At 32.5% G+C, this 27,238-nt stretch overlaps 2 protein-coding genes across 4 annotated transcripts; both read right to left on the reverse strand.

The window, feature by feature from the left end:
* Nucleotides 1-1,546: 1,546 nt before the first annotated feature.
* LOC146946002 (growth-regulating factor 1-like) lies at nucleotides 1,547-4,615 on the reverse strand. Of its 2 annotated transcripts, none has more exons than XM_085744249.1 (4): nucleotides 4,350-4,615; nucleotides 3,234-3,717; nucleotides 2,158-2,570; nucleotides 1,547-1,813 (listed from the first exon to the last, which is right to left on the reverse strand). In XM_085744249.1, the coding sequence occupies exons 1-4, from the start codon at nucleotides 4,534-4,536 to the stop codon at nucleotides 1,806-1,808; spliced, it is 1,092 nt and encodes a 363-aa protein (XP_085600375.1). In that variant the 5' UTR covers nucleotides 4,537-4,615; the 3' UTR covers nucleotides 1,547-1,805. The 2 variants fall into 2 exon arrangements, with proteins under 2 accessions (XP_085600375.1, XP_085600374.1); XM_085744248.1 differs by having other exon boundaries at nucleotides 2,158-2,576.
* A 10,140-nt stretch (nucleotides 4,616-14,755) lies between these two features.
* Nucleotides 14,756-26,868, reverse strand: LOC146946003 (DENN (AEX-3) domain-containing protein). 2 transcript variants are annotated; one of them, XM_085744251.1, is made up of 19 exons: nucleotides 26,622-26,868; nucleotides 25,437-25,749; nucleotides 25,011-25,199; nucleotides 24,832-24,915; nucleotides 24,106-24,165; nucleotides 23,488-23,532; nucleotides 23,174-23,373; nucleotides 20,717-21,193; nucleotides 19,919-20,042; nucleotides 19,637-19,834; nucleotides 19,427-19,516; nucleotides 17,858-17,920; nucleotides 17,552-17,626; nucleotides 17,403-17,453; nucleotides 17,012-17,089; nucleotides 16,372-16,506; nucleotides 15,976-16,083; nucleotides 15,399-15,464; nucleotides 14,756-15,186 (listed from the first exon to the last, which is right to left on the reverse strand). In XM_085744251.1, exons 2-19 carry the CDS (start codon nucleotides 25,737-25,739, stop codon nucleotides 15,118-15,120), a joined length of 2,415 nt encoding a protein of 804 aa, XP_085600377.1. In that variant the 5' UTR covers nucleotides 25,740-25,749; nucleotides 26,622-26,868; the 3' UTR covers nucleotides 14,756-15,117. The 2 variants fall into 2 exon arrangements, with proteins under 2 accessions (XP_085600377.1, XP_085600376.1); XM_085744250.1 differs by having other exon boundaries at nucleotides 26,508-26,868.
* Nucleotides 26,869-27,238: the final 370 nt, after the last annotated feature.

Below are 27,238 nucleotides of genomic sequence, written 5' to 3' on the forward strand. Positions count from 1 at the left end.
ATATTAGAAGTTAAAGCAAAATATATTTGTTTATAATTCTTGCTCAAGTAGAAATTTGAATAGGATAAAGTTAATTTTCAGAAGGAAAAAAAAGTACATGTAAATGCTTTTTTATTTTTAATGGAGAGCTAACTATTCTTCCTCCTTTTACAAGGAAATGCTGACCATAATGTAATATTAAATACCACGGATGTTCAATTCATCTAAAATTTTATCTAAGAAGCAGTTTATTAGTAAGAGCTTGATTTTTTTTTTTTTTTGTTTTTTTAAGGAAGGAGCTTGACTTATTAATTCGAAAGATAAAATGATAATGGGTGTCTATTGATAATATTTTTCCATTACCCTTCTCCAAGAGTTGTGTTGAGAAATAAATAAAGTCCAACAAAAATAAATATTCTAATATTCTAACCTAATCAAATCTATTTTAATTGAAATTCATTGACCAAATGTTGAATTTACGGTAAAGGTATCAGTTTTTTTTCTTTTCTTCAAGTAATCTCACCTTTAAGGTGAATAAGTGAAGAATCTGAGGTTTGAGCCCTTATTCTTGTATGTATAATGCAATGTATCAATCAACAAAACTAAGTTCACGTGAATAACGTATAAAAATATTACTTTGTAAACATATAAAAATATTACTCCCTCCGTTTCAAAATATAAGCAAAATTCATTTTTTAGGTTCATTCATTTAATGATGTATGTGGTCTATATTATAAACCACATACATCATTAAATGAATGAACTTAAAAAGTGAATTTTGCTTATATTTTGAAACGGAGGGAGTACTTTGTAAGATAACTAATGTCTCATTATAATTATTTATTTATTTGACGAAATTGTCATTTTTATGTTATTAGAAAAACATGTTCTTATTGATTTGTCATTTTCAAAGTTCAATTTATTTACTTTTGTCTTTATGAATTACCTGAGCATGGACAAAATGGACGGCCTTCCATTAGAGACACCATAATTATTATTTTTACCTAATAGTTAGTAGTATATACATATTGTCTTTTTTAACTCGCTTTGGTTAATTTTATATAATTTTTTTTCTACAGAATCTTATCTATGAATGAATGTTTTGTAAAAAAAAAATGTAAGAAGAAAGACATTTGAATAATTAAAAAGTCACAACTTTATTGATTCGACCACGGTATCAAAAATCTTAGGACTCGCTCTGGTTTACATTTACATTAATGAAGAGAGAATAAATGAGTGAGTAGACCAATAATGGTAAAAGTATTTTATTTTTAAACTATACCATATTTTTAAACAAAACTTTTGATTTGTGCAGAAACATGTATATTGTACAAAAAAGTTAAAAATGTTCCTGATGAATATGTACTTGGTTATATCACTATATAAAAATAGATTTCCTAAAAAAAAAAAAAAAAAGTAAAGTGATTAAAAAGAGGTGACTAAGGAAATACACTTAAGTGGATAAATGGTCCAGAAGTGACAAACTCACAAATAATGGGCCATATTGCACCCAATTTTATATTTCCAACGAAACAACATAAAGGATAAAGGAAAACAAGAAAACATATGTGCTAGTGAATATTAGTCCAACCATTAAAATGATTAGGTGATGTCACATAGAGTTTCATACTATTTTTGGAAGTAAGAACCAAACATAGAAAATATATTAGCACACAAGACTACACATTGTCATTACATCTCATGGACACACAAAAATCCATTGGAGCTTCCTTTTGTGACAAAACCATAGCTTCTGAACCCCACCTTGTAGATGCATTATTGCCCTTTGATTCAGGTACTTGGACACACATTATTGAAAACTTTGCTCAACCATCTACAAAACAATATCAAGGTTTTAGAGAAACAATTGTCGACAACTTTCGCGACCATTTTATTAGTGGCCAACATAGATTAGATAATCGTCTAGTAGAAGATTAATGAATATACAAGGTTTGAAATTCATTAACCACCAAGGTAACTTTACTAGCCACGATTCTCGGGTGTTCAAATCAACTTGTAGTTGAACACCTGATAAATGATGGCTAACCATGTTCGAATTCACGATGTAAGTGCAATATCAAGAATCGTGATGTAACTGCAACATGATTTAAAACCTAGAACAGTACTATCAAAGAAATTGAGCCGAATGGATATGAATCTCTATGAAAGTTCAATTACCATGGGTATTTCTAGAAGTGAAAGTTGGAAAATCATGACCAGAGGATGGAATCGAAATCGATAATTGAGTGGTAGATGATTTATCATCCAAATCAAGCCATTGATCTCTCCCTTTATGTGGCCATTCATCAAAGAAGCGATGAACAGTTTTCTGAGGTTCATCTTGCTCATGCTGCTTTGAGTGTTCACTAAGGCTCTGAAGTTGCAAGCAAGAGTAATCATTCGACAACGCTGAAAAGCTTCTCTGTCTCAAAGAAGTAGAAGATGATGAGGAAGAACTCATAGTAAGTGGTGTTAGTTGCCAAGGATCATGTTCCATTGATGAAGCAGAGAAGCTTTTCATAGTACTGCTACCAGAAGGTTCTTTGAAGAATGCATACTCATCAACCTCTTCTTTTTGTCCATACACATACCTGTTCCTTTTTTACAAAGGAAGAAAACAGAAACCAAAGAGAATCAATCACAATTCACAAACATTTAAAGATCATAGTCTCAATCATAATCTTGTGAGTAAATAGCCATTTTGATCTCTTTTTTTTTTTTTTGAAGAAGCCATTTTGATCTCTTAATGTGTGAGGTGCCATTATATTCTTTGAATGTATCGAAATTACAAAAAGAATCAACGGACGTGTCTTATATTTTTAAATTCAAGACAAACTGACTTACAGAGAACACGTAACACGTCCGATTACCAAACTAACTTCCGAGTTACACATCTACAAACCAAAATGACTATTTACTTGAAGTCATATTGCAGTCATATATTTATCAAAAAATTTGAGTCAACAATCATTTTAGTACCGAAATGTGTAAGACAATGTCATCATAATCTCTTAATGTATCGAAATTACAGAAATATCGTCGAGCCTGTCTTTGTTAGTAATTCAAAAGACACATCCAACAAACTAACTAACAAAAAAAATATTCATATGTTTTTGTAATTTTGTTATGCTTCACTGCAAAAATGACATGGCACTGACATACACGTTTAAATACCAAAATGACTATTTACTCCAAAAACGACTATTTATCAAAACACCGAAACAAAGTTCAAACACTATGGTTTCAAGACAAACCTGTAATCAGTGTTATTCTGAGAGCAAGAGTTGCTATCAAGAAACAAGGGAGCACTATTGTCTTCAAAAGACAAACCAATACCAGATGACAAAGTTGACCTTGAAGTTGTATGAGGATACATAAAGGATTGTTGCAAATTGGAACCATAGCAAGAATTTTGAGGATAGTTTTGGTGATGTTGTTGAGTCTCAAAAGACAAAGAAGAAGAATTAGTTAATGATGCAGGGCTATTTTTGGTAAGTGATGAAATTCCAAGTGATGAAGCATTATTAATATTTGTATTTGTTGTTGTTGTTGTTGTTTTTACAACTTCCACAGGCTTTCTTGAACGGTTTTTTCCTCTATGCATGTGTCTTTCACAATATTTAGAATCTGGATATGCTTCTTTTGAACATCTCCATTTCTTTCCATCTGTTCTTCTACATCTACCTGGCTCTGGATCTATTTTTCTTCCTAAACCCATTTGCAGATAGTTCCATCCAACTGAAAAAAATCAAAATAACCCTTTGGTCAAAGAGACTCATATTGTGACACTAGAGACAATAATTTCACTCCTTTAACTAAATTATCTCTATACATTCATAATCTTTTAGGAAGTGTCTGTTTCGTACAGCGTTTGCAAAACGGTGTTTGATGGAAATCACAACAAAAGACCACGTTAGCAAAGAAGCTAGTATTTGGAGCTTCTGAAAATCACGACAAAAACGCATCGAAAAATGTACCAACGTATTTTTGTGTGTTGCAAACGGATAACCAAACACAGAGGAAGATGTATATTATATCAAAGGTGTTAGGTCAGTGGTACGAGTTTGAGATACTAATCTCAAGTTTAAATCTTTTTAAAGATCGTTGTAAAATGATCATTAACATCATTTTTATAGATAATAATATCCACTTTCTAAATTTGCTTTAAAAAAACTATTAATCAAATTATGAACAGTTATTATTACTAATAATTTTATTTATTTATAATCTAAATTAAACTGTTCATTTTAGAAGAGTTCTTTTTTTAAAATTAAGAAGAAAAAAATTATTATTAATTGTCTATATAAAGATTTGAAGTATGTTTTAAACTCTTAACGGTAAACATATGAATATAGAGAGAAAGGACTTACAGTGTTGGTGTTGTTGAGTAGGAAAAAGTCTTGAAGAAAGAGGAGAGTCCAAATAGCTTTTTCTGATGGTAAAAAGAAGATCAGGTGGAATAGATATACCAGAAGCCATATACTTGTAAATAAGAGCTTGATGTTCAAGTTCTTGCCATTGTGATGGAGTAAAAGGAAACTTGTTCTTGTTCATCATTATTATTATTATCAAGCACAAGAGGAGAAGAGAAGAGAAGAGTAACTTGTTCTTGAGAGTAGTAATAACAGAATAGAATAGGTGTTTGGTGGAGTATATAAAGAAGTACTAGTACTAGAGAGAAAGAGTAGGTATATTAATTTATTTATTTTTTGTTAGAGGAAGGAAGTGGAACCATTAGGTTAGGTTACAGAATCTTGTTCTTGTGTGTAAGATGGATAAAATAAAACTAATGGTTCTGTTGTTGTTGTTGCTTACTGCTGCTTTTGCAGATAACCTGTCTCACTGCCACCTCTCTTGTCTGTCTGACATCTCTACGGAAATCCATAAACTAGTCATCAATTTAATAAACAAACAAGGGAAAGTACTTACTCCAAATTTTACTTTTTAGATTCATTCAATTAATGATGTATATGGTCCGAACCATATACATCATTAATTGAATGAATTTAAAAAGTAAAATTTGCTTATAAAAAGAAACGGAGGGAGTATAATATTAGACAAATTCTGTACTCGATGGTGTATATGAGTTACATGAGTTGAGATGTTGAAAGAGTATTATTAGATAGATTATATATTGTTGATAACAAATTATATTTCCTTAGAAAAACTAATACTATCATTTTCCATAAAGGGAAATAGTTATATCAGACAAGTTCCTTTCTAAAAAATTTACCTAAGTTATATGAGTTGAGACGTTGAAGGAGTATTATAAGATAGATTATTTATTATATGTTTGTGGATAGCAAAATATCTTTCTTTAGATAAACTAATCACTATCATTTTCCTATTAAAACGTTGTGCAAGTTCTATTGAGAATTTCGATTCACAATGCCTTAGAAAAGTAGAAGTTCATGTTACTTTTAGTTTTTACGAGTGAGATGAGATTAATTAAAATCGCTTCGACTAGAGCAAAAGAATCAAGTATTTAAAGATGAGTCTAGTTTTGAATATATATACATAACAACTTTATCTTATTTTTGTCGAATGATACTATCTTAGACATCACAGAAGTAAAAATACTTTCAAAAGCCAACGTTAAGTTGAACTTAGATTATATCAAATTTCACAAATTTATATAATAAGTATATTGATGGTCGTTAGATCAGATCAAATAATCACTAATATGTTAACTGCATGAATGCGTGTAATTGACGATCACATAAGATTCGAATTCACATTAGTTATCATTAGAGCTTAATGATTTTTAAGTACTTCAGCTTAGGTGTTGGGGTCTGGGAGTTTATTTTGAGGGTGTTCTTTGTGGGTGAGTAGTGACGATGGGCGGTGGAGGATACTATGTTTACAGTGCTTGTTTTTTTTTTGGAATATGTTTTAGGTGGTGATGTGTTTTGGTGGGTTTATCTCCAGGGGTGATTTTAGGTGGTTATGGTGTACCGTCTATATGCGGCATCATTTGTATCTTGTTTCGTCCATACCTTGCGTCTTGCGGGGATGACGTTTAATAATATTTGCCGATTAAAAAAAAAAAAGTTCAAATTTGACAACCAAACAAACTAGTCCAATTTAAAAACAAAAATATCTATTTTTTTTATTCAAAAAATGATACTCTAAGTATTAGTGTGCAGTGTACTACCAAAGCAGTATTTAATAGTTGGTGAGTTTCTGAAGCCAAAGCCAGGCCTGTATCTGAGGACTGAGACTGAGTGAGAAGATTGTACTACGGTTGAAGCTTTTATTACTGTTCCTACTGAACTCTTTTACTTTTTAGCTGTTACTTTACCTCAGACCCCCCACTTACACTTTGACCTTTTTTTATTACATTTGGAAAATGAGGGAAGCAGTGCTGTGCAGGTGCAGACGCAGTGCAGCCAGACCTGCCACTCTTGTGTTGTGGGGTTTCTGACATTCTGAAAATTTTCCTTTTTTATTTTATTGGTTTTACTTTTTTATTACGTTTTTAGTCATTGATGATATTTTGGACTTTTTCACACTTCATCCCCATCTCACCTTCTCTTTTTAACAATTGTTTTTTCATCAAACAAAAAGAAAATAATGAGATTTGTTAAATTGTCTTTACAAAAATTTATTCACTTTTAGTCCCTATTTGCATTTTATATTGACTATTTTGGAGGACTAAAAATATCCATTTATTGTAAAAAAAATTAATATAGGGACTATTTTTATAAACTACAATATTTTGGAGGACTAAAATTACCATTAAAATTTGATAGAGACTAAACTTAAAAACTCATGATTTTGAAGAGACTAAAAACATATCTAACCCTATTCATTTTAAGAGATGATGAATTTTTAACCAACAAACTATTTGAAGAAGAAAAAATTAAGTTATCGTTTCATTATACATTATTATAAAAAAATTGTTTACTCGTGACTGTTTTTTGGCACATACAATAAAATTGACAAATTTTGTATTGAGACAAATTGTATCTGACATAAAGATCGATCGTTTGGAGCATTGTTCCCTCTTGTCTCCAAAATGTAACTAATTTTTTTACCATTTTTCAATACCGGTACACAATTACTTGAGCTGTGTATCGTAAACTTGCCGTTGAGAAACAAACTTGGGTGGATGCTCTATATTGAACTTTTCTTCAATACGTGAGCACAAATCTCACATCATAAAACTAGTCTAATTAAAACTTATAATGCTCCGTCAAAAAACACTTATAATGCTTTTATAACAAATATTACATGTCAATTTCGTGAAGTTGAACAAATTTCAAACTAAAATAACATTGAAGCCTATCCTAAATTTGTCCAAGTTTTAAAACTTAGGTATGATTAAAGACAGCTTTTATTAGTAAAAATCTCAAGTCCTCTCGTACATTTAGCCACTTTAGTAACACTCGTGGTTAACACTTCTTACACATGTTACTAAACATGTTTACAGTAACATTTTATCAAATGGTTAAATGTTACTAAAAGTTTAGTTTTTACGCCCAAAACAACGTATTCCGTGAGTGATAAGTCTTTCAAATTCTAGCTTCAAAACAACCTATTCGGTGAGTTTTTTCTTCTTTAAACTTTTTTATTTATTTTCTTCTATTTTAATATATCTATTAAGGTTATCCAAGAGTACTTGCATTATATGATAATGAAACTTTTTCAGTTTAATCAGAGATGTTATGAGTTTGAATTCAGACTTGAGAATGGACAATGTCAAATCTCTTGGAAGAGAGTTTTGTCATCTATTAATGTCCTACCTAAATTGAGGAATTCATCTTTAAAGTTTCGCGCAAAGGATAAATAGTTCACACTAGAAAGGTATCTACTAAGATCAAATATATTCGTATACCTTCTAAATATACCAACATTTATTTCATGATAAGTCTTATCTACTATTCTACTATGATACTTATCAAAGTATTTATTTCATTTCTCAAGTTGTGATGGATGTTAATTTTGTAAGTCGTAATTGCAATATAATAACTACTCATGTTGTGATGGTATTTTTGTGAAATTAGAGGCAAAAAGTATCACTATTGTTTTTTTTTTTTATTTAAGTTAGATTATTTCAAATTTAACTAGTGTCAATTGTTGTGATTGAGTTTACAAAATTGAAAATAACAATTCATAAAAAATAAAGAAGTGGCTAGTTTGTGATGCATCACCATTATTATAGATGAATTAAATAAGTAGAATGAAATGAACTTTAGAAAGCACGTGCAAACTGATTGGATCCTTTATATGGTCGGTCTCTTTTGTAAGCAATAGCAGAGCACTACAAATTGATTGGATATGTTACCATTGCTTGCTACATAATACTATATAAAATACATAATGAAGCAATGGGGTTGGGGTATATAAGTAAAACTATAGGGATAGATGGGACGACATGATGATATTAATATTGTTTTTGTATGGTTATAAAATTAAATTTTGTGGAGCTATGGTTGCTTGAAGTGTAAGTGTTTTGCAGGAACGTACAGTACCAATGTGCCTTCTTCTGAGCAGCACATACCACCCTGGCGGTCCAATTCCTGTAAACATATCTACCATTCGTACATCACCTCTTTACTCATTCACGTTGTTGAGATTCATGGTTCAAATTATCTCTTACGTCTTCAATATTAAAAAAAAAAAAGGTTAAATAAGTTTTTCGTCCTTATAAATATAACAAATTTTGATTTTAGTCCCTAAAAAATTAAACTGAATGTTTTCATTCTCACAAATTTTTTTATTTTGTTTTTCGTCCTTAATGGCCATTTTATGTTTGTATAAATGGCAAAATTATAACTCTGTTATGTTCAAATTGTATCCATGTTATGTCCGTTTATTATATTCAACATTTATATATTCATATTATGTTCAAAAAATGTCAAAAATACGTCAAAATTATATTCATTAAGGACGAAAAACAAAATAAAAAATTTTGTGAGGATGAAAACATTCAGTTTAATTTTATAAGGACTAAAATCAAAATTCGTTATATTTATAGGGACGAAAAACTTATTTAACCCAAAAAAAAAAAAAAGAGACTTACTTTTTGTTGGGAGGGATTTCAAAAGTTTGCCGACATTAAGCAAGAGTAATCACACAAGTAAGATAAATTATATTTTTATCCAATACTTTAAAGCAATGAGTTTATGATCCTATCACTTGTAAAGTGTCCAACCTCCGCTTTTTAAATTGATATGGTACTTCTAACTCACACTTACACACGACAATTTTTCCCTCAAGTGTGATCCATCAATTCATCATGTTCACCCTTCAATCGGAAGCTCTTTTATCCACATATACTTGTACTTGCACTTGTTGCTTAACAATGATCTAAAATACAAGGAGGGGGTGGGGGTATAGTATGGTTCTTAAAATTGTTGTCTTTGTCACAAAAAGATTATGTTCTTGTGTTGATACAGTTTGAATTATATACTCCGAATATGTTTTTCCCATGAATTTTTGGCACAAGAAGATGTAGAGGGTTGTTCGGATTTTATAAGTCAAAACATGTATTTCAAACTCCCCCTATACATGATTCAAAGTATGGTGTATAAAGGGTGTTCGAATTATAAAATCCAATGTACTTATTTGTTTGGATTTTATGATCCGAATTGGTGAAAAACTTATTCTTCAACCCAAAAATTAGAGAAAAACTCTTTTCGGATAATATAATCTCAAGGGCATAGGGTGAGAAAAAGTAATAGTCCCAAAATTGGAACAACAATATTTGCTCCATTTGATTTTGAATTTAAACTAGGTATATCAATTTTTGCTGACAATTTTTTTCTTCTTATATTTAAGATCAGAGGGAGTATTTTCATTGACATACATGAGGAGTGTACTTTGTGCGGCGTTTCAATGCTCCAAGACCACAAGACAAGAAGATATCACATATCCGTCCAAAATCTTAAAGCATTAGATTAATGAGTCACCTATCTTATACTCAATAATTTACCTTTTAGGCAATGTGAGACTTAACTGCTCACACTTGAAACCCAACAATATCCCCCTCAAGTATGACTTCTCACCTCAACCACAGATGCACTCCTGCACCCCCACCAAGTTGAACAAGGGATTTGATACCATTAGTTGGCGAGCCTTACGGCATGGGAGCAACAACGACTCATTATTATTGTTGGTGAATAAGTCACACATTGCTTAGAATCTTAAAGGAAGAGATAGTGTAAGACAAGCAAGGTTGTTTCTTGAAGTGCAAGACAAACAAGTGGCTCCTTCATTTATTTACTTTCTTGCTTGACAAGTCTTGTAGGCAGAATGTGTTATTTCTTGAAGGGAAATACAAGAAGAATGATGCCTATGTATAGACTCTATTTCTTCGTACAAAATGCAGCAATCAAAAACACTTTAAGTTTATATTTGACATCTTTTCTTTCTCTTGTAGTTAGATGTAGTTAGGTATTTACTTTGGAGGGCGTGGTTGTACTGAGGTTGATGGGCATTTAAGAGTACTCTATGTGTTGTAAAAATTTGCATACAATTTTATTCTCTCGTTGTCGTTAAACAACGATTATGGTTTTTTTTTTTTCGATTTTAGAATTTTCACGTTATATTCGTATGATGTGATTGTATTCTTTTATTTTCTCTATGTTGATTTTTATGAACGACTTTTTCCAATGCTTTAGTCCTCTCTATTTGTAGAGGGTGGAGAAGAGATCATAAGATCGTGCTTTAAGAGAGAGGTGATGATGGGTTATCTTGCTCGAGTTTTGAGCTTAAAGTTTTTAATGGTATAGCAAGCTGGTGGTATAGTGTGCCGAGATAGATATATTTATGGCGGTTCAATGTTGACATCTCGATGGTTTGATGGGAATATGAGGCTAGGTGAGGGGGTGGAGAGTATATTTTTCTCACCTTAGTACTCTATAGATCTTGAAAATTTTGGTATGTGTAAGGCATGTGTAAATTGTAAACTAATGAGTAGCTTTGATCTTATTAATGTATTACTAGAATTTCTTTTCCTACCCTTTCAGTTTGTCTTGTTCCTTCTGATTTTACAAAACTCCCTTAGTTCAGATTTTAAAATCCAAACTCTTTTTGCAAATTTTCAAATTATAAAATCTGAATCACCCAACAAACCACAAAAAATTCTTAAGTGCATTTGCATATTTAACCAAATTTCATAAACTATACAACGTTTGACTAACAAAAGCATATATATAATTAGTCAAAAAAAAAGAGCATTACATATAATTATATATATAAAAAAAATCATTATACACATATATAATATATTTTTAGTTCCTTAATGTTTTACAATTGAACTAATCCGCCCTAAGGTCTTTGCTTCAATCATCAATTCCAAGATTATCATCTACAACCTTTACTCCATCTTGAACCTTCTAAGCATCAACAATTTTCTCCTCCTTCTCAAGGTTTTCAACAATTATCAAATCATCATCTCCAATTATCTCATCTCGATGGTGTTGTGTCCATAGTACATAAGTGGGAGGAATTAGACATTCGTCCTTTTGATATACCTTTAATATAATTTATGATGGTTTCACATAAACAACAATAACATTAAATATATAAACTAATTAAAATCATAGAAAAAAGTTTGTCATCATTAAATGGTTGTCCTTTACATGTGCAAGACACGTAATTTGGTCTCTCCATGATGTTGCACCACGCAAAGGAAAAAATGTTTCAAATTGCCCTTTTTTCATGGATAGACTACCACATGTCTATATTTCTATGCAACGTGGAAATCAATTTATTTGGAGGTGCAGGGTCCAATACCATCATGAGTCAAAGCGTGTTTAACCTGGTTGAATCGATTTGGGGTCCCAACTATTCTAAGATGACGGTCACTTGTTAGCTCTCGTAGAAGTTCAAGACGGATAATCTGATAATTATCATGAGACATATCACACAACCCCGCAACAACATAAAATTCACAATGACCATCACCATCGACATCCTCCACCTTTTCATTAAAATCATGCATGAACAGTATTTTGTCTTTGTGTGGGAAGTTGGCTTGAACCGGTAGTGGGTTAGGATTAGGAGACATATTAATAGCACACAATTTTTCTACTTGAGCATGTTGAATTTGACTGTTAAATATGTATATCTAGATCGCGAGCGTCAATATGCTCTCAGAGAGAAGTTGATTTTTTAAGTTGACCGTAAGAACTGTTCCACCTTCTTTGATGCCCTGTTTGTATTTACCTTTTTGGAGGTGGACACAAAGAGGTTGTTTCAGGTAAAACAAACCGTAAAAAAATGTTCTTTGATATGCTTCTTTATATTGTAATCAACATCTTTGAGTCACATGCAGTGTATAACATATGTTAGGATCATGGTATTGGGTATAAGCAAGAATCTGCAATCTATTATGTTACTGGGGCATTTCGGTATATAATCTGAATATATATTATATTACCCAGTTTCGGAATTTAATCTTCTTACTTAATTAAACAAACGAATTAGACAAAATATTTAACGAGTTGAGTTCATTTACACTATCATTCTCGTTTTGAATCATAGAATAAATGGGTGCACATTCGGATCACATTTAGTGCATGATGTGATCACTTCCCCCAACTTGGAATGGCAATGAATTGACAATTTCCACCTATTTATATCTATCTATCTATCTATCTATGTGAATGCAACTTGAGAAACATCTACAACAGCAATTTGAAGATCACCAAGACAAAAAACTTGACAATATGCCAACAAGTTTTAACGTAGAAAATGACCATACTCTGACATACGACAATTTCTCAAAGGATATTTTGTTACATACAATGTACGTTAAAGTTTTGCAAGAGATTACATGAAAGATGAAATCCTTATAAAAAAAATTACATGACACCGAACTTTGTTAGCTCTTCATAAGTTTTAGAAACTAGCCATCTTATTGGGCGGTTAAAGTTTTTTCTTAAGTAGAAAATTTTGTTAAAAAAATTTCTTAATCAAATTAAATAATTTGATTTTGTTAAGAAATAGTTTAATTTTTTTAACATCCATGAATTTAATCGAAAAAAGTTTCCCAAGTAGAAGAAATTTTTAGTTACCAACAAGTTGAATATAACGGAAAAGACTAACTTTCATTTTAAGGTTTGAATGTCGCATAAAAAGATACCTACAATCCTATATTTAGTGTTCGGCGCAGCATCAAGAAAGGAAAAAAGTAAGAGTTAAGATATAGAAATACAATTCAATCAGTTCGACACTTGTGATTACATTGAATTTTGTCATTTTTTCAAAATTTTATCCATGTCGATGTGTCTGTGTCAATGTCATATCCGGTACCAATGCTTCACTGGTCATGAACAAAACCAATGAACAAGCGAAGGTCAATGATACATTGCACAGTGCATAGAAACTTGCAAGTGGTTGATTCAATGTAATGAAAACTGGACTGACCCATGAGTGAGACCTAAATGAACAAGCTCCAAAAACCTTAATTTTGTTTGAGGCTCTATATGTTTGTTTATAGGGACAAACACAACTAATTAATTGTCCTATATTATGTATGTTTCCTACTCAGCTTCCGGTTGCAGATTCACACACATTTGTTTGAGTGAGAGACTGTGGTATGTGGACCACCAAACAATTAGGTTTTACATTTATTATGCCTTTGAATATCAATCATCAGTTCCCATCACAGTTTTCAAGTATTTCACTCAACTATGTCCTGCTATTTATAAGTGTTAAAGAGTCTAACATTGGACAAAAGATGATATAAACATGTGGTTATAAGTGGGAGCAATCCTCACCTCACAAGCCGATTTTGTGAAGTTGTGTTAGGCCTAACCACGATTTCTAAGAATAAGTCTTCTACAATATATATTCCGTTTGACAAATTAAGCACGAGCTATTTTTGTTTTTGTTTTCTGTAAGTTCTCTTCACTAGAGATAAACTTATTGAAGAGGTTCACTAAAGGTAAACTTATTCGAGACATATCATAGTGTACATCTTCGAGTCGAATTTGAAGCCCTCAACTATTTACTACACCAAAAATTACAATGTTGACTTAGATAAAAAAAAAAAAAGTGTTCTAGGAAAAAAAAATATTGTTATTCATTTAGTAATACTCTTTAATACACACTTTATCTTTTAGTTAAAATTCATAGTTATGTGAGACTATATTACGGATAATCCTCTAATTTGAAACACATGTAATTTCTATGTTCACATACTTGAGATCATTTATGAAAATTTTGAAACATACTCTTGGTCTTTCATTTTTAATGAAAATATTGTGGCTGGTACAACTTTAAATACAATCTTGGTCTGATGACATAGACTCAAAATCTTGATGTAGAGTGGTCCCCAATTTAAAACTATAGTTATGTACATGCAATGTTTTTTTAGACATACGCTATGTATATGCACTTGACATCACACTATAGAAGCCAATAAGAATCGATTAGTCAAGTAATAAAGAGAACCATTTTATTATATACTAGCGGAATGACGAACACTAATATTATATCTTTTAGATTTTCAATTCTTTAGCAACTAATTTTGCATATTTCTGAACACTCTTCTATTTAATAAATTTGAATGAATATTTAAATCCCGCATAAACTGTGATATTCATATAAATTTTAACCAGTAAGATAAAATGTGTTATAATCATCCTCTCAAGAATTACCAAACTATTGAGTAGCACAGTTATAACATGTTTTTTTAATTCCAAACTGTCTACATGAATTAATAGAATATCATCAACTAAAGGTTCATTATTGGAGCATCGATCAAATTTTTATATTGATCACAATTATATATTGGATCACTACTGAAGAGACATTAAACAACTATGACAAAAACACACTGCAGCAAACTCCGCAATGTTATTCCATTGTAAAATTTCAAAAACACCATGGCCATAATTTAATAACTTTGATCCTACCTTATAAAGCATTGCTTTTACATGTGTATGAAAATTTGTCATTTACATTAAATAAAACCCTATAATCCTAATTAAGATTGAATCCTCATTTAACTATGTACAGGTTGTACTAAAACCCTAAAGGAGAAAAGGGTGAATGCGGATGGAATTTCACGTAACATCTATTTGGGACAAAATTTTAGCTCGCATTTAGCTAAATTATACAACACTGAACTTGCGTTCAGGCTTTTACATAGGAAATGTTCCCAGAATGTTCTGCATTTCATCCCTATTCCTTTTGGAAGTAAGAGAGAATAATATCTGTGTGTACAGAGAAGAGCTGTGTATCCACGAAAAGCTGTTTCGATAAGGCAACAAAGGAGAAACAACAATATGCGTTAGTAATCCAAATAATACACATGAACAAAAAAAAATGTAGCAATGATAAAGTGTGCCATTCAAATAATACATAAGACAAGCATACCTAAACTATTTAAGCAAGTATTAATAAGATTTGTTTGCAAAATTAACATTAACATAAGGAATTATTTAAGGTGCACAAACCCATACCTTCATAAAGGGCCGATCACGATAAGGGAATGAATCTATGAAACTCTCCCTCAAAAGCAACGACACCTGAATAAGAAGCCATCATACTTCAAAATACTTTCTAAAATATTTTAGCAGTAATACATGTAAATGTTCAGAAGTGATGATGTCCTTATGCCTTGCCAGTACAATTCATAAATTTAGTTAAACTTGTTCAATTACTTATTTGAATTATATTTACTTTTTCTTATTGAACTTTATATTATATGATCATCCTCTCATTACTTGCCACTTGAGCAAAAGGCAAAGCTAATAATAATGTTTCCTAATAGAGACAAAGATAACATAGCATTGCCCAAGAAAAATGCACAATGTATTCTTTTTGAAGAAAACCAATAAATCACTCACTAAAAATTAACTACTCCATTACAGGGATTAACTGCACAAAAAATGATTTTTTCAACAGATTGAAGTCCAACTTGGTCCTTGGTTTAAACCCATATTTCCGGATTTGTGAAAACAATAGAGTAGAGACAAATGGAAAAATAAAATAGTTGTCAATAATGTTTAACATGGTTTATTGCTACAAAATACAGACCTTATCGTCATTCGATTGTACATTGGTTATTGTATGTGAACGGATGTTACAGCAAAGGGAATCCAAATAAGACCTTAACACTGATAAGAATCCCTTGGCAGCTTCAACCTGTGGGGGGAGAAACATGAGAATATAAAACAATATGTTGACAAGAATGTTAACAATTTTGCACAAATATTCTACAAACTTATTACCAACTAGTTTAATTTTTTAATGACGGCCTACTAAGAAAACAAATAGAGGCTTTCAAAAATGGCTGCTATATCACTTGTCATATATAACATCCAAGAGTAACTAGCATCCGTCATATTTAAGATGCCAAACAGGGGAGTGGCAGAGCAATAAGAGGAAATAAGAGAGTAAAGTATAATGATGAGATGATGAATAAGGGCACACCTGCACTTCAGTGCATTCATACACTGGCCTTCTCCTACCCAAGTAACTTTCTCCGACGAGAGTTGAATGAAAAGGACGTAAGGAAGACATTAGCTCTTTCTGTCTTGGCAGTTGAGGTAGTGATGGTGACTTCACCTATTGACAACCAAAAAACAAAACTTGTTTTTATTAGTTTAGTATTTTGCAATGAGATCCATTCAGATTAACCCGTTCTTTAGAACTGTTCGTGATGTGGAGTTCAATAGCCATACAAATGTAAGCTTGAAGAAAAAGAATCAAGTACTAGTTTTGATATAGAATACAACAACAACAACCAAGCCTTATCCCACTAAGTGGGGTCGGCTACATGGATCAAATGACGCCATAGTGTTCTATCAAAAACCATATTTGGATATAGAATAGCTCAAAGATAATAGTGTTCTCTTAAGGAAATCACGGAATGCAAAACATGCATGCATATCACAAGTAATGTGAATACTACTACCTAGTTATGCTTCCATCTATTTGCAACCATGAATATTAATGATAACAAGAAAAGAAAATATTGGGTACATAATTGTCACTAAATAAATACGGTATAGTTGAGGGGAGGATTCACTTGATTTTACTGGCATTGGAAAACTGCAGAAAAATTACACACCTGGTTTCTGTTGGCATCAACAAGAATAACATTGGTTAACTTTGACTGAACTTCATTTGTCTTGTTCCTGACACCAACCTACGGAATTAATTTAACCAGCCAGATGTCAGAAACGGTGCTATCAATAGAAAAGGGTTAAAACTACACACAGCAGTAACAATTCCAATTTAATAAATTTATTATGAACTATAATTAAAGGCTTTTACAAGCTACAAGGCAATATATTCGGCATTCATCTATGTAACAGTTGCCCGTGAACAAAGAGCATGCATTCAGCAATTTGAACATGGATTTAAGTATACCTAAATCCATACTACAAGTAAATAATAAAAAATAATCATTGCCTAACTTGAAGCAGATAGCATAACTTAAGCATAAGCTGAATACTCACTATATAAGGGACAGGAGCATCCAGAAAGTCAAGCATGTCATTTGGTAAAACCTGGAAAGTATGTTCTCGTCAAATACTATGAAGTGGAAATGAAATATTAAAAATATGAAAATTAATCCACTTTAAATGTGAAGGGAGAGAAATCGGACCGGCATTAGCAGGCTTTGCCATTGGTAGGGTCGGATTAGTGGAATGACTGATAAAACTGAAGCGGATAGGATTCCCTGATCATGAAAGAAGGAAAATATTTCCGTCAAGAACTTCGATGATATATCAACAATATAAATGAGATGAACAATGATTGGGTTTCAAGAGTAGCATAGCTTTTCACAATTCATTGTGAGTGACTAATTTGTAAAAATAAAGGTTAAAGACACTTTCAAGATCCTAAAACTGAATAGCTTGGTTCATCGACAACACAAGATCATTAGTAACTTAATTTGAGGAACACGTACCAAATTAGAACAGACAACCACTATCTGCTTCTCCAGTAGAGCTCCTACAAAGAACGTCAACACCTGTAGACCAACATGTAGCTGTAAGACTAGTAGTCAATCATTATGAAACTGCTATGCTCAGATCACTACATTTCAGCTCTAGTGGCCAATTAGATCAACATAAGCCATATGTGACTAATAACTAATATCACATCTTTTTAGATCTAGAAACAATAGCTATTAATAGATATTAAAATCTCCAAAAAATAATAGATGTTGTTAGAATATGTGAAACTGTAATGCTGGTTCAGTTTTTCCAATCTTCGGTTTCTTGGGTCCACTGTTTTTCTAACCTTCTTCGACACTGGTAGGCTGCAATCTGACTGTGCTCATTCCTATGTGCGAACCAATTTCAACATCTGTTCTGGACAAGGTTCGTTCAGCTGGCTTGTTTTTGTGCGGTGCATATGTTCTAAGTGTTTTTGTGCACTTCTTGTACTTGATTTTGTGTTGTTGTTCTGCGTGTCAGCATTGTTTTTTTTCTTTTCAATAAAGTCAGCATTGTTGTTTGTGTTTCTGGATGTTGCAACTCAAGTCATATCGTTGCGGGATTGGCCACATTTGACTCCATGAACCCTTGGTTTGTTATTGGGACTCCTGCCAGCTTGTGGGTCCCACTTTTGGTAATTTATTTGCTACTGTTTGGGTCTTTTGGGCTGTTTGGACCCCTACTTTTGTTTTCGGTTGTTCATTGGTATCTTCTTAGCCTCTTTCATTCACACACCCTTGTGTGTTACATTGGATGTTTCTTGTCAAGGTTCCCTATATCTGCCTCAATCTTTGTTACATTGTGTATTTCTTGCCAAGGTTCCGTATTACTGGCTTAATTTCGGTTTGATGTCAATTAGTATGGGCCATGGGGGTGTTGTTTGCCCTAGGTAGTTTTGGTTTAGGTTAATTCATGATACCTCCATTGTAGTGTTTTTTTTGGTGTTGTTGGCATTGTTTTCCATGCCACAGTTGATTACAAACATCAAGCTGCTACAATGTCGTTTCAGTTTGATTTAAAGTTATGACACCTTCAAGTCAGGGATTCAGCTGCTGCTAGCATATTTTTGTGCTTCAGTTTGCTTTTTTTTTTTAATGGCAAATGTTAGTAGGTTACTTGTTAAGTTTTTTTCTCCTTGCCAGGACTTGAACCCTTGGACCTCCAACTCCTTAACCCTTAGCACAAACCAGTTGAGCTACCCAACCCCCCCAATTGTTTTTCATGTTACTTAGTTGCGGTTTTCAGACTAGTTTTGTCTTGGTATTTACTTATTTTTCTATTTCGAAGGGAATATTCCTAACAAGCTTAAAACTTAGTAAGCTTGGCCTGAGGATGAGTGTTAGAATATACAAAACATCTTATCATTGAGATAGTTATTAGTTTATCTCAGAGGATTAGCTTTCGTATTACTTCTTTCTTTCCTTTCTTTTTCTAAAACCCATGAGTTCAACAGGTTTATCATGAGACATGCATGATAATAAAAACATATGGTGAAGGAAAATGGATTTTGTAAAATCATTGGCTGAAACAGAACTCACATGTTCAAGTCTCAAGGTACCACATAAGCACGCTACAGCCCATATAGATAATGCAGTTGCCTCCTCTGCAACCAGAAGAGAGTTTTGTGCCTGAGAAGAACAGACAAAAATGAAGTACTTGTTTACCATAACCATCAAACAAGACGTCCCAGAAGACTAATAAAAGTATAATAGAAGTAATTTAGTCCAATCAAATTTATTCCAGCATACCTCGGCTAATTCCAGACCCGTACTACAGGATTTCAAATCAATAGTTGAACCAGAGAGATAAAGATCACTCTCATCTAGCCTGTGATATTCCAAGGGATGGAGGTGCTCCAAAGGATGAAAGATAAGAGTTGATCCCCTTGTAGGGCAACGAAAACGATAATATTCACTTATAATTTGTAATGGGCCACAATTATTTGCCTGTGAATTGGTAAAATAATATCAGCATAAATCATAACGAAACACCAGACAATAAAAACACTTGGTGTATTTGAAATTACAAACCTTGGCCCATTCAAGAATCTCATGTAGGTCATTCAAATCCTCTTGTCCTGAGAATGAAGCCTCTGTCTCGGTATCATCAGCATCACTCCTAAAACTCCTATCTTCACAAGGTGAACCTTGAAAACTGCATAAACAAGACAATATGTTTGAAATGCACCACTACTAAGAAATGGATGATAAATCACTACTAAGATTTCAATGTTTGCAAGGTGAAATTTTGAAGAAACATAAAGCGGACTATATGTTTTGTATGAACCACTTGGAAGAACGGAATAATTATAACACAATAGAATTTGTTTGGATAGTAAAGATAGTTTATTAGAGAGAAAGTATAAAGAAAAAGAAGAATAAGTGATTATCTTTAGAGAAAGTAGCCACCCCACTACCCCCGAAAAAGAGAAACTACAGTTAAGCTGACACAAATAAGAGACTCTGTTAATCCTATATTAAACCACAGCAAGTCGTTCCATGTGGCATGTATGACAATGCACCACAGAGCATAAGTAACAAGAATGATACATAATGCAACTTTGTACCTCCCACTTGCATAAGAAAAAATCCATTTACATATTTACTGTAAAATTTAGTCAATCAATAAGCAACAGAGACAGCTATATGAACCCATACAGAAAGTTCATCAAACATAGAACAGATTAACGTATAAAACTAGTTTTTATTTTTAGTACTTTCAGATGTGATTACAAAAGAGAATAATTAATGAGATTAGTAAGCACCAATATTTCATGTGGAGATCAAATAGATACTGCAATATCACTGGACAGTCACAATGTTATATACCTGCAGGAAGATTCAGAGCTTTCATACTGGTAGTACCGCAGGAGGGGTAAAACAGCATTTGGTAAACGCCTATCTTCTGACTGCTTGTTTACTACCAAAGCATCACTATATGTATTATTATCTTCAGCAATTGTAAGGCCAGATTCTTCTTTGGCAATCTTTCCATCAGTTTCAGGATGAATAGGCACAATCTTGTCATCATCTGCTTCCTCCTTAAGTGTATGCAGCTCCTCATTAATCATTTGTTTGTCTGGATGAATACCATCACCCTCAATGTTTTCAGGTAGGGAATTTATTAGGTTTGATTCAGAAGTTCTTGGATTCTCATCAAGTTTGTCTTCTGCAAGTCTATCATTCACCAAAACACACTCTGAATTTCCTTCGGAGTTCTCTTCCTCATAACTATTTTCAGCAAATTCTAAATCTAAATACTCAACACTTTTTGTCAACCGCTCCAGCCTTTCTTGCATGAAGATGCTACAGAGATATCAACACAGCAAGATGAGTGAATGCCGTATAATTATTATAGCATACACTGATATGCAGGAAGGCAAACAATTTTGAAAATAAAAAATAGCAATACAATGTGCATATGTCTTTGCATAATACAAATATCAGACAAATACCCAGTTAACAAAACAGCATGACATTGTAGCTACTAAAAAACAACAATAACAAACAAGCCTTATACCACAATTTCCAGTTGCAACATGGATCACTTAATTCATAAAGCTCTATCAAAAATGGCCAAATACCACTTTTGGTCCTTTTCCCAAGTTAGTCCTTTAAGTTTCGAAAGTTTCAATCAGGTCCTTTTAGTTTGACAAAATTCTCAAGTTAGTCCTTTAAGTTTCAAAAGTTTCAAATAGGTCCTTTTAGTTGATAAATTATTTCACCGTCACCGTTTCAAAAGTTTCAAATAGGTCCTTTTAGTTTTGAAACTTAAAGGACTAACTTGGGAATTCTGTCAAACTAAAAGGACCTATTTGAAACTCTTGAAACTTAAAGGACTAACTTGGGAATTCTGTCAAACTAAAAAGACCTAATTGAAACATTCAAAACTTAAAGACTAACTTGGGAATTCTGTCAAACTAAAAGGACCAAAAATGGTATTTGGCCATCAAAAATAAAATTTTCAGTAAAACCACTTCGAGCAATGTCTGTTTTAATGACTACTACTAATGCTTTCCAAGTCTTTCTTAGTTTATTTGACACCAAATTAGTAAAATCACTTAGAGCAATGTCTTTTTTAGTGGCTTCTTCTAATGTTTTGTAATAAATCTTGCTCAGTCTTTTTATAACACCAGAATTCTAAGTGAGAAAATATTTCACTTAATTTTTTCATTACACGGAGTTGTTGTCATGTGACTACAAGGTCAAATATCCGAATCATGGAATCAGCTTTCTACAAATATAAGGTCAGGCTTGCCTACATTCGACCCAAAATAAAGTTTACTCCTTGCAAAAAACAAAATTTCTGTCTCAACAACCTACACCTTAGCTCCATGGAAGTTTGTAACACATTCAATTACTTCACAGCCAATATATGATTTGCATTCTCTTCACACATAACAAAATTTATATAACAACAAACTAAATCTTAGCTTTGTATAAGCTTGTAGTATTATTAATTACTTTACAGTCAATATATCATTTGAATCAACTGAAATTTGGATGTCAAAAAGCCAAACTTTTCTCATTCCAGAACCCATGTTGTGTTTTCTTAAAATTTGTGTTGGACCTAACCCCCTGTACAAAACCGGCTTGTAATGTAAAAGATGTCCACTACTTATAATCACTATTCATATCATATCACTAACACCCAATATTGGACCTATGAAACGTGACTGATGTGGTACGTCACTCAGGTGGCCCGAGAAGGGGTTGGCCTAATGGATCCAAGATAGACATATGATCCCATAATAAAATTTGAGTTAGACAACTCAACCCAACAAAATTGACTTGAAAGGTGAGGATGCCCACAACTTATAACCAATATTCTCATTCCGACTATATCACTGTCCATTGAGACTGTGTTTCAGCCAAACTATATGAGCTTCATGCCATTTAAACACTGTTAATTATATGATTTTTTTCCAACACCCAAACCTAGATTCAAGGTTTAGTGATTTAAGAAATATAGATATCACTTTATGTCACCTTCTGAAACTGAAAAATGTTCATATTAGTATTAGTATACTTGAGCAACCACACTGACAGCTCAATTTCACAAAACATACAGATTACAGAATACTTGCATATATAGATTTCAGAAAGCACTAAAGACTAATCTCATATAACCAACCAAATCAGAAGTGTTTATTGGACACTCTTCTGCTTTGGAGCATACATGACAGTGAGATTGAGATTGCAAATATTCCAAAACATAATACAATAAATGACAATGAGATTGCAAATATTTTCAACATATCAACATTATTATCATAAAATACCTACCTGTTCAATACACCGAAGTGCAACTCAAAAAATGGGAGCCTTGAGAGAATGCAGTAACATCTTTGTGTGGTTAATATATGGCGTCTCAAAGTAGAGTTAGATGGCTGCTTATCCGAAATCATAGATAGCAACCCAGAGGGTTTATGCACTAGCTCTTCGACTAAGACACAACACCCATAAAGTGTTGAATTATCAGCACCCTGTGGCATAAAGTAATATAAGTCATCAAAGCAATTGGATAAAAAACAACCAAGTAAAGAAAGAGAAAGAGTAAGAAAGTTGAAACAAAGTATAGATTGGATCTCTTCAGTTACCTGTAACCTAAATACAAAAGACAGATCCCTTTGTTTAAGGTGTTCCTGCAAAAATCAATATGCAAACATGACAATCAGTATTACTATTAGTGTTTAAAACTTAAGATATCCCTCCAGGCTCCAACTTAATCAAATAAATCAGCATTAAAACTTACAAAAATATGAAATTTCGTTAAAAAATATCACAAAATGTGACAAAAACAAGTGATAACAAGCCAGTTGCAACACAAACAGTTACAAAGCCTTTAGAAAGGCAAGCTTTAGTGAAGAACACATAAATGGCTCAGGAACCAGATTCTGAAACATGTCTTTTGTAGGTAAAAATAACCAGTAAAAGCATAATAACTATTATATGTCTCCAATTTCAAGGAATAAAATTTAAATTTTTCACATTTTGAAGAACTAAGCAGCACGCAAGAGTAAAATGCCCTTGGTGCATAAGTTTACAACTCTGTCATACAATGTCTTTATACAATGAACATGTAGGTAATCAGATTGATAAAGAGGTTTATCATTTCAGAGGATTTGTTAACTAATTAAAACATCAATCCAACTTTGACCAAGAAAACGATATGCATAACGAATAATATTTACGGAAGCATAATAATGCATAAATACCTGTCCGAAAAGAATTTCATTCAGTTCACTCATGGAAGGGGTTCTCTCAACAGCTTTAACCTGAAATCGTATCCAGGAAAAAGAAAAAACCTTAAGTAAAAGCTTCAGAGAAGTTATTCACATGAAAATAAATATAAAGGCAAACAGATAAATATTCCTACAGACAACACACTTACATTCACATGCTTAGACTAAAATCAATGCTATAATTTTAAATACTAGAAATATGAATTATGATCATGATAATGCATTAGGATAAGTTACTGTTAGGGTACTGACAGAGACAGTCGGTACCAAATCTAAGTAAACAAGTGATGTTCTCTTTACCCTCTACCCTATCCCCACCCCATGCATCACGGCCTTCGCCTTAAAGTTATACCAAGAAGGCACAGATTAAATTATTCGCTTTCAAAATAATGATAGCAATAAATTCAAACTTCTTTATAACGAAAGAAACTACAACACAAGGTAGATCACCAGACAGACGGACGCTAGAAAACTTGAAAACTTTCATAAGGAGAAAAACATATTCAAAAAGCTGTCTTTTCCCAAGAGATAATCTTCTAGAACATATATTACTTCGCTAAAATAATTTCCCAATGCCAGAGGTAATCTGGGTGGATCTTACTCTTCTGAATAAAGTATAAATGATGATTATTGTAATACTAATGATGTAAAAAGGATATGAATATGAGAGACATAAATGTTCATCAAGCTTAGACTAACCTCCAGACCTCCAGGGAAACAGAAAGAAAGCAGATCCTTTTCTTTAAGAGGCAGCTGCTTTTCTGAAGGGTAAACGAATAAGACCTGGAAAGAGTTTTCACGATACTACTTTAGAAAACAAATATAATAACACAAGTACTAAGAACAATAATTCAATATTTGTATCCAATGATCAAAACCTGAGGCTCAACGTTGGGCTCGACACGGGATTGATTCTGATAACCAAGTGCACTTCTCAATTTACCAGAGCCTTCCGACTTCCTAACAAAATATTGCCTTTGCAGTGCCTGAATGTCACAATTAGGATGAAGTCCAACAACCACCATACTTTCAAACAACTTTGTCGGCTCCTTCCAAGCTCTGTGATCCTAAGAAATCAAATACCAGGGAGTACATAAGTCTCCGGATTCAAAAAGAAAAGGCATAAAACCAAAAAACATGCTAATGGCATGTGGCTAGAAGAAACATGTATAGATAGTATCTGATGGTAAGTGCCAAACACAGAAGACAAAAAGGCCAAAAATCCTACACTGAGAACCAGCTTAACTTTCATTTTAGTTTAAGGCAAAAGGGTATGAATGAACAATTCAATCGGAAGACATTACATTGTACTGCAAATGAAAGTTCGCGGCCCATTGACGCTTCTGACTTGTCAAGATCTCTGGATTGTAATTCGCATATTTAACTTCCGGAGGACGAGAAAACCCTTTGATCATTTTGGTAACTTGATGCTGCAGCCTTTGAAGTTGACTACCACCCTGTTCATTTTTCGATGAATATATAACCGACGGCCTTGGTGTATTCATAGCAGCAGCAACAGCTTTAGCCACATCTTCCGTCGTCTGCATAAAAAACGAAGCACCCCAACTAGGACTATTCGTCTCTTCCTCCTTTGTTATTTTAGCCATGTTTTCCTTGCTAAACAAAACAAACAGAATCAGATAAACAATTACTAACAATACCAACCAATGAAGCACTTACACAGACATAGACATGAATACAGACAACAGACACAACACTTCAGACACAACACTGACACATGCAACGATGTTGGTACTAAAATGAGAAAATTAATTAATTAAATGTAATGACATGAGTCAATCACTGACATGTCTTTGATCAGAGGTGTCAGTGCTACGGAGATGCTAACATTGGCAAATCCAAAAAAAAAACAGACCCAGATAAGCGATTTGTGTTGGAAACAGCTTAAATTAAAAACAAAATTATGGAAAGAATTAAAGGTACAAGAAATCCAAAATCAATTATATGAATAACTAAACAAAAGAAAACAAATTAAAGTAAAGTATATGGTGACAGCTATGTAGAACAACTACCAAGTACACTTACAAGTCATCAAAAACTCGATCAAGTCACACTCAAAAATTAATATTTGATTTCATAAACATAGGAAAAATGGAATCTAGCATATATGGGTGGGTCCCACAAAATTGTATCCTTTCATCTCTCTCAAAGCTTCTACTACATAAAACTTGGCTTCAACACACAAACTACTTAAGTAAATAAAAAAAATTATTTTTTTGGCCCTAATAACATATAGTACGAAAGATCATATACATAGAGATTCATCAAAGCTAGAACAGTAACTGAAAAACATAAAAGAGTAAAAACCCAATAATATACAAAATAAGATTGAATTGAATTGAATTGAAGTAGACCTTGAAAATGAAAACATGGAGAGAGATGAAATTGAAAGGATCGTTTCTAAATTTAGGGTTGGAAATTGAAAAAGAAAGAAGAAAAAAAAGGAAAAGGAAAAAGATGAAACTGACCTTGTTGAATTGAAATGAAAATAACGGAAAAAGGAAGAAGAATAAGAGAAAAGGTGTGAGAATCTGAGATGATGATAGATAAAGGAGGATGGAAGCGTGTGTATGAATGAAACGAAAAAGGGGATAAAATTAAAAGCTTTTTATTTATTTAGAATTTAGAATGGGAAACATGGTGAAACAAAGAAAAAAGGGGTTCTTGTTTGTTGGAGGGAGAGAACAGAACAGAACAGAACAAACAAGTACTCCTTCCTATAACATTAATTAAATTAGGGTATCCACTTTTTTTATTTTTCAGGTACTACTTTTTATTCCTCGGAAAATTAAATACATAATAAAAAAAAAATAGGACTTTGTAAGAAGAAAAAAACAATAATACGAGGATTCGTTTTGGCATCCGAAAAAATATATTACATTTATGTGTAATTAGTTTTTTTTTTAAGGAAATTAGTCTTTTTTTATAACATATGTAATTAGTCATTTATATAGGTTTGTCTAACATGTGCAATATTGTACATGTTAGAGCAACTAAAAGGGGAACTCTTTATGGAAAAACAACAATTACTCGTGAAAAATGTTAATGAGTGTTTATAGAGCATTGATTAAAGTGTTAAAATTAG

The sequence above is a fragment of the Medicago sativa genome, chromosome 2, assembly GCF_051527215.1.
Source record: "Medicago sativa cultivar Bolivia chromosome 2, Bolivia_mono, whole genome shotgun sequence".
Classification (NCBI taxonomy): domain Eukaryota; kingdom Viridiplantae; phylum Streptophyta; class Magnoliopsida; order Fabales; family Fabaceae; genus Medicago; species Medicago sativa.

Coding starts and splice junctions, on each gene's coding strand:
- LOC146946002 (XM_085744248.1), bottom strand. CDS start 4,536: ATGATGAACAAGAACAAGTTTCCTTTTACTCCATCACAATGGCAAGAA. Junction 3,718..4,349: donor TACTCAACAACACCAACACT/GTAAGTCCTTTC, acceptor GATTTTTTTCAG/TTGGATGGAACTATCTGCAA. Junction 2,577..3,233: donor CAGAATAACACTGATTACAG/GTTTGTCTTGAA, acceptor TTTGTAAAAAAG/GAACAGGTATGTGTATGGAC.
- LOC146946003 (XM_085744250.1), bottom strand. Junction 19,835..19,918: donor AGATTCTTGAATGGGCCAAG/GTTTGTAATTTC, acceptor ACCAATTCACAG/GCAAATAATTGTGGCCCATT. Junction 17,454..17,551: donor GGCAAAGCCTGCTAATGCCG/GTCCGATTTCTC, acceptor CATACTTTCCAG/GTTTTACCAAATGACATGCT.